Genomic DNA, 8,586 nt, shown 5'->3' on the forward strand with positions numbered 1-8,586 from the left:
CTGTAATCCTTTACTCACACTCAGATTGTTCCAAGTAAGGGATAATGTTCAGGCAGCCGGTTGTTATGGCAGAAATAATGCCTGACAGTGTGATCAGGACCCAATGTGAAGTGGAGGGTCTTGTTTCACACTGAAGGGGCTTATTTCGCGATAACAGACAGCTGCTTGTACATTATCCCACTTATTACATGGCTACTCGGCACATGAGAAAAAAAATGGACATGAAATATGAATTTGTCATAACTTTCAGGAAAAGCCGTTTACTTTCCGTTTTAAGGTAAGAAACGACCCTCAAATGTCACGAACAGGCAAATTGTTTTTATCCTTTGTAAATATGACGCCATATGTTATTAAAAGATATATTTACAATGAGGGAAATAAGTATTTGATCCCCTGCTGATTTTGTAAGTTTGCCTGCTTACAAAGAAATGAAGGGTCTATAATTTCAATGGTACGTTTATTTGAACTGATAGAGACAGAATATAAAAAAATCTGGGGAAAAATGTTATATAAAGGTTATAAATTGTTTTGCATTTCCGTCAGTGAAACAAGTATTTGATCCCTGAGCAAAACATAACTTTGTACTTGGTGGAGAACCCCTTGTTGGTGAGCACAGAGGTCAGACATTTAGATAGTTGGTCACCAGATTTGCACATGTGTCAGGATATATTTAGTCCACTCCTCTGTCAATCTTTAAGGTTTCTTGGCTGTCGGTCAGCAAATTTGTAGTTTTATCATCATTCACAGATTTTCTATAGGACTAGGGTCTAGAGACTGGTGAGGACGTTTGATTTGCTTCTCCTTAAGCCACTCTTTGGTTGTCTCAGCAATATGTTTTGGGTCTTTGTCATGTTAAAGGGCAAGTCGACAACCTTCAGTGATCTAGTTAAGGGGAGAAGGTTCTCATCCACGATTCTACGGTACACTGGCCCGTCCCTCAGCCCCTCAATGCCGTGAAGTCATCATGTACCCATAGCAGAGATAAACAGCCCTTAAGCATAATGTTTCCAACACTGTTCTTCTCTGTAGGGATTGTGTTCTTGGGGTCATAGTCAACATTTCTCTCCCTCCAAACACAGGAGTCCATTTTGGTGTCACAGCAGTGCCAGCACTTTCGCCAAAGCCTTTTCTGAATCATTTTGATGTTCATTGTCAAACTTCAGACGAGTCCGACCTTCTTGGGCAGGAGGACCTTGCGGGGGCTTCAGGATTTCAATCTATTGTGTCATAGCGTGCTACCAATGGCTACTGTGGTCTCGACTGTCTTGAAATCATAAACAAGCTTCTTCCGTGTAGTTCTGGGCTGATCTGTAACCTTTCTCATGATCATCTTTCCTCCATTGGGGAAATGTTGCAGGGAGCTCCAGAACAAGGGCATTGGATAATTATTTTGCATTTCTTTTATTTCCAAATAATCGCACCAACCATTGTTTCCTTCTCGCCAAGCTTCTGTCTGTAGCATATTCAAAGTTTGTGCAGATCTACAATCTTGTCCCTGACATCCTTTAAAACCTGTTTGTTCTGGACCATGGTGGTGGAGAGGTTGAATGAAAGATACAGATTCTGTTGACAGGCCTCTTAACAAGCTGACTCAGGAGTACAGTCTTACAGTGACAGGACTCATCTGTGTTCCATATAGGTACATAACCAATCTGCGGAGCCAGAATTCTTGATAGTTGGTAGGGATCAAATACTTATTTCACTGACTGAAATGCAAATCAATTTATAACTTTTATATAACATTTTTTCCCCCTGATTTTTTTTAATATTCTGTCTCGATCAGTTAAAATAAACCTACCATAAAACCCTTCATAGATAGACCGTTCATTTGTTCGTAAGCAGGCAAACTTACAAAATAAGCATCAAATACTTATTTCCCTCATTGTATATTTTATTAGTCAAAATGATTTGCTGCATGCGGTTTACTGTTTGTTTTGTGAGGTTATTATCTGGGAATACCGAACCTGCAAATGTTGCGAATGGCCAATCAGAATCAAGCATTCCAACGAGCCTTGTGATAATATATTTGATTAAAGAGTAAAATGTTGTACATCACTTTTGACCACGTTCTGTGGATAATCAATCCAATACAGATCTAATAAAAGTTCATATGTCGTTTGTACTCACTTTTTGTAAATCAGTTCACTCAGGCATAATGTACCTGCTAACTAGGAGGTTTTTAATCTGGAAATAATGATCCTGAAAATATTACATAAGCCTATCAGATTCAAACATTACAACGAGCCGTGTGATAAACTCGTACTATACCTTTGTGTTCAGCAAAACAAACGCATCTAAACTCGTCTCTCTAATACTTTGAGTTTAGACTGTGATACCAAGATGTCAGTGTACCGTACGTTCTCTTTAAAGTAGTCAAAACCACTGGACACTTTCAACAAATAGTTTATTTATTTGATAAAATGAACATGCAACAACAAATCGTTGAATTAATACAATTATTATACAATAAAATAATAACACAAATGAATATTAACATGAATAAAATATAAATAGTTTATTATATAGTATATTAGACACTAGCGACTAGCCAAACATAAACCGTATATTATTTTTCCTTCATCCTTCTCTTTATTGATAAAGTATGATTTTTACATTGTCAGGTAAGTGCTGTTTTCAGAATTGTCACATCTATAACAGTCCATTTCCTTATTTCTTTTCCTTATGTTGTACAAAGAACCATTTGTTGGGTATCATTGCTTCTGGGTTGTGCATTTGAATTCACAGAAATTCTGAAACAAATGTCATCTCACAGAAACTTTCCTTTTTTTGTCACATGTTCCCGTTTTTTTTTTTTAAATAGAAACTTATAATATATTTTTCTGATGTCTGGACTTTAGAGAGATACTTCAATACATTGGTTATAAACACTCTAATTCAAGTTTTGATAGAAAATGTCACATCAATAACGCTGAGAGTGAAATTGCCCACATAACACTTGACCAACCTCAGTTCTTTTAGAAATGTGAATGAAATGATGCTATTCATTTGGTCTGATTTGGTTATTAGAGAGTGACGTATGAATTTTTAGCAGATTCCAATCCGAAAAGAAAAACATCCAACAGTCCATATTTCACGCAGCATTAAGAGTAGGGTTGTCCTTTCCCGCCAGTGCAGATTGAAGTCCCCCCTCTTTAGACGCTGATAACGGGTGTGGCGCGGCCGAACCGAGAGTCACCACGGAAGGAGGTCGACTGTGACAGCCGACTCTTATGTTCACAGGAACATACTTCTTACTGAAGCACTTCCAGCACTGTTTGGAGACAATATACACCAGCTCCACCACATTCAGTACGATGCATAGAATAGACGTACATCCCATAATATACAGAAATATCTTTTTCTCTGTGGGTTTGGAAATGTAGCAGTCCACAGTGTTGGGACAGGGGCTCTCTTCACACTGGAGCAGTCGGGGGACGTTGAAGCCGCTGTACAGAAAATAGAAAGCGAGGAGAGTCGCCACCTCGAAGGAGGTTTTGAGGACCAGACTCGTGATGTATGTTAAGAGGAGACCTCCGTCGATGCTGCCCTTGTCCTGGTACAGCTTTCTTTTGTGTTTGCTCTCTCTGTGCTCCCTGTAGGCCACATGCAGCGCCACCAGCAGCGACGGAGTGGACACCATGATCAGCTGCAAGGCCCACAGACGCACCTGTGAGATGGGGAAGAAGTGGTCGAAACACACCTGCTCGCAGCCCGGCTGCTGAGTGTTGCACACAAAGTCTTTGAACTCATCCTTCCACACCTGCTCGGCGGCGGCCACGAACACCAGGATCCTGAAAACGAAGAGGACGGAGAGCCAAACCCGTCCGACGACTGTAGAATACTTGTTTACTCCGCTCAACACACTCTCCAGAAATCCCCAGTTCATGTTTTCTCGGATGTCATCGGGCTGGAAGTCAGAACACAATGTTACAAATCATGAAATCAACACACGGTACACACAAGTTTAAGGTGTCACCTCATGAGATCAAGAGGTTCCACTGATTCACACATTTTCTTTGAAACAACCGTTGAAATTAATTAAATGTACAGTGACCCCACGGACTCAGTGATCGCTTTTCAAAATGACAGTTAAGTCTACAGGTTACACTTTATGATAAGGCTGTATTTGTTAGCATTACTTAATGCATTAGTTAACATGAACTTACAATGAACAGTATCGTTTTTCAGCATTTATTCATCTTAGTCAAAGTCTGCTTTTTTGTCAATTCTGCCACATGTACAGTTCATACATACAGTTGAAAGAAAAAGTATGTGAATCCTTTGGGCTTACTTGGATTTCTTCATAAATTGGTCATAAAATGTGTTCTGATCTTCATCTAAGTCACATCAATAGAGAAATACAGTCTGCTTAAACTAATACCGCACAAACATTATACGTTTTCATGTTTTTATTGAACACAATATGTAAACATTCATAGTGCAGGGTGGAAAAAGTATGTGAACCTTTGGGTTTAATAACTGGTTGACCCTCCTTTGGCAGCAATAACCTCAACCAAACGTTTCCTATAGTTGCAGATCAGACCTGCACAACGGTCAGGAGAAATTTTGGACCATTCCTCTTTACAAAAGTGTTTCAGTTCAGCAATATTCTTGGGATGTCTGGTGTGAATCGCTCTCTTGAGGTCATGTCACATCATCTCAATCGGGTTGAGGTCAGGACTCTGACTGGGCCACTCCAGAAGGCGTATTTTCTTCTGTTGAAGCCATTCTGTTGTTGATTTACTTCTATGCTTTGAGTCGTTGTCCTGTTGCATCGTCCATCCTCTGTTAAGCTTCAGTTGGCGGACAGATGGTCTTAAGTTTTCCTGCAAAATGTCTTGATAAACTTTGGAATTCATTTTTCCATCGATGACAGTAATCCGTCCAGGGCCTGAGGCAGCAAAGAAGCCCCAAACCATGATTTCACAGTTGGGATGAGGTTTTGATGTTGGTGTGCTGTGCCTTTTGTTCTCCACACATAGCGTTGTGTGTTCTTTCCAAACAACTCAATTTTGGTTTCATCTGTCCACAGAATGTTTTGCCAGAAGTGCTGTGGAACATCCAGGTGCTCTTTTGCAAACTTCAAACGTGCTGCAATGTTTTTTTTTGGCAGCAGTGGCTTCCTCCGTGGAGTCCTCCCATGAAGTCCATTCTTGTTTAATGTTTTCCTTATTGTAGATTTGTCAACAAAAATGTTAGCATGTGGACATCAAGGCTTTTAGATATACTTTTGTAGCCCTTTCCAGCTTTATGTAAGTCAACAATTCTTGATCGTAGGTCTTCTGAGAGCTCTTTTGTGTGAGGCATGGTTCACATCAGACAACGCTTCTTCAGAACAGCAAACTCAAAACTGGTGTGTGTTTTTTATTGGACAGGCCAGCTTTAATCAACACATCCAATCTCATCACATTGATTGGACCCCAGGTTGGCTGACTCCTGGCTCCAATTAGCTCTTGGAGAAGTCATTAGACTAGGGTTTCACATACTTTTTCCACCCTGCACTATGAATGTTTACATGTTGTGTTCAATAAAAACATGAAAACGTATAATGTTTGTGCGGTATTAGTTTAAGCAGACTGTGTTTCTCTATTGTTGTGACTTAGATGAAGATCAGAACACATTTTATGACCAATTTATGAAGAAATCCAAGTAAGCCCAAAGGGTTCACATACTTTTTCTTTCAACTGTATAAAGGATTGAAATTACGTTACTCTTAGACCCATGGTGCATACAAATAACACTTACACAGAATAAAAAATAAGGTATATATATACAGATTATACATGTTTGTCAAATACTATTACAAGCAGTTGACTCCAGTACAATTGTTGACTGTATGGTTATGGTGCATTAAGTAATGTTAACACTTTCAACTTTTGATTTTCAAAATGTGTTCGTACATTCTGAAATGAACATGAACTATAAAAAACAAAAGGCATTTGTGACATCGCGTTCGGTGTAGGGTGTAAGAATAATAAATGCTAAAAATTGTTAGATCATGTTTGGTAATGCATTAACTAATGTAAACAAATACAACCTTATTGTGTTACTTGTACACATGTCACACATCCTACTTTACATTTATTTAGCCGACTGTTTTATCCACAGCAAGATATAAACAACAAAATGCGTTGTTATAACAAATGGTAATAAACCTAATCTTTTGAAATAATAATAATCTGAAAGTATTTACCTTTCATGTAGTCTGACTTGTCTTTTCTCTTGTTTTTCTCTGGCCGGTAGAGACGGCGCTGCTTCTCTGTGCTATTTGATAGTCAAATACACCTGGCACAGGTGCCGCACCCGTTTGGTTACCATGGATGATGAACTCTTATGTCAATGGAAACGCGGAGCGAATGATATGTGACCAATCAGATGCTTTATTGCTGTACAGTGTTTTTGGTAAACAGAAAAGCTGACATGTTTGCAGAGTCATCAGAGATCCTGCTGTAGTGTTATTAGTGTAAACACTGTGAAAAGAACAGAAACACACACGCTCGTGTCCTCGACCGGTCTGTGCGCCATTGTCTCCATGGTCATGGTCTCCATGGGTGTTAAAAAATGTATAGGGAAATAATAGGAAGAAGGAGACAGTATTGAATTGGGACATTAAACTACTTTACATTTGACTGATTTTTGCTGTAAATATCTAAGAGAGTGTAAAGTGTTTACTGTACATCTTAATGTGAGTTCTGACATGAAAACAGACATAATTTCAATTAACTTTGGTCCCAAAATGGGATAATTTTTTATGAACCAACTGCAGTTTGATTGAAATTAATTGGAAAACACAATACATCTCTCATTTTGGTACCAAACTCTTCATATATATCCGTGACATAAACTTCCCTTTTTTTGTTTATGTTGGTAAGTAAATATTTCCCTAACTTCTTTTTTTGTATGAGGTAATGGATAGTCCTGTTTATATCAGAGTTATGTTTGTTGCCAGATCAGAATATAATCCACACAGAGCTCGTCCACTCAAACCCTCACAAGTATAAAGTGAAAAATGTTGTTTGTATATATAACCCACTTTCAATAACCGTGAGAGCAGCAGAAAATATGTTTGTGCAATGTCTTGTTTAGAGAACGCTCTTTGAGCTTCGCTAACATTCTATGATATATAGGTCTCTGTTTAACAATAAGTACTGATATATGATAATGTGACTTACTGCAGATATGGAAACCTGTACATTTGTGTTACACCACAGGTGCACATGCAGTTTTAATAACCTGTGCATGAATTACTGATGAGATCAGAAGCACTTATCTTGTTACCAACAGAGAGACACTGAATAAAGTCAAATACAGACAAATATTTTTGTTCCCTGTTATCTTACTACACTTTTAGAGGAATCATGAAATGGAAGTTGCAATTGACTTCTTTTCCGTATCCTGCTTCTGAATTAGAATAAAATGTTGAGCGGGGCTTTATTTTGCCCTCCTCTTTTTGATTGGTATGTTGTAAGTTGGGCCTGGAGAGGTGGGCTAAAAATGCTTGGCCATTGAACAGTCAGTATACATTTACAGTAATCATTAAGCAGACGCTTTCATCCAAAGTAACTTACAGAGAGTTCAGGGAGCAGTAATCGATATATATATCGTTTTTTGTTTGTTTATTGCTGACGTCATGTGGTGAAGAGTTGATGTGATGTGAAAATAATGATGTGCACAGATAAATAAGTTCTTAGGAATGAAAACACTTAGAAATGTCCTGTTTGATCGCATGGATCAAAAAGACTCTTCACAGTGATCCCAAATGAACCATTTTTCATCTCTTTCATAACTTTTTTTAATCTGAAGGACCTTTTTTGAAACAAATTGTTTAAGGTTCTTTATGGAAACATTTAGACAAACAAGGTTCTTCTATGGCATTGTGAAGCAACTTTATTTTTAAGAGTGTAGATGCGTGGTCGACGGTGTTCATTAGATCAAAACTGATGTGTCTTGATGCAAACACTTGATTCATCAGCGCATGTTTAATAAAAAAAATACTTTTATTTACAACTTTCTCAACCTTAGCTATCCGTATCTAAAACCTCTCACTCTTTGCACTTCCACATCTGTCATAAAGTGTCGCCAGATAGTTCCATGAATAAACTGGATTTACTCAATTAATTATTTGAAAGAAAGTACAACTTTTTAAAGGTTGACCCATGCTGCTTTATTTGCAAATGTAACTTCACTTGCATGCTGAAAAAAGATGAGCTGACACAGATGACATCATTAAGTTCCGAACGAGTATCTTTTTTAAAGAACAATAATGGCAACTTGATGTTCCTTTAATCACAGAAATGCATTGCCGTTTTTAGGCCCACAGCCTGTAACGCCACAAAGCTGTTGGTGTGAAATTTTAAAGGGCAAATGTGCTGTGATTCTCTTAAAAAAACTGATCATGTAGATCCACGTAGATCGTAAAGCATCTCAATCAGATAAGAAATGTAAGTTATGTACTCTTTCAATTAAATCCACAGCTGCCCTGTCACTCGTGTAAGCAGGGCATTCTTTCCCTTCCCAATATGACAGCGATGTCCTTGACCCACCATTCAATGGCCAATGCGGCATCTCAATTTTGACTATTCAAAA

At 38.3% G+C, this 8,586-nt stretch overlaps 1 protein-coding gene across 1 annotated transcript; it reads right to left on the reverse strand.

Moving 5' to 3' along the window:
• Positions 1-2,387: 2,387 nt before the first annotated feature.
• On the reverse strand, positions 2,388-6,327 carry gjb7 (gap junction protein beta 7). Its single transcript, XM_056764921.1, has 2 exons — positions 6,194-6,327; positions 2,388-3,907 (listed from the first exon to the last, which is right to left on the reverse strand). The coding sequence occupies exon 2, from the start codon at positions 3,884-3,886 to the stop codon at positions 3,092-3,094; it is 795 nt and encodes a 264-aa protein (XP_056620899.1). The 5' UTR covers positions 3,887-3,907; positions 6,194-6,327; the 3' UTR covers positions 2,388-3,091.
• Between the last annotated feature and the right edge of the window lie 2,259 nt (positions 6,328-8,586).

Source organism: Triplophysa dalaica, chromosome 13, assembly GCF_015846415.1.
Source record: "Triplophysa dalaica isolate WHDGS20190420 chromosome 13, ASM1584641v1, whole genome shotgun sequence".
NCBI lineage: Eukaryota > Metazoa > Chordata > Actinopteri > Cypriniformes > Nemacheilidae > Triplophysa > Triplophysa dalaica.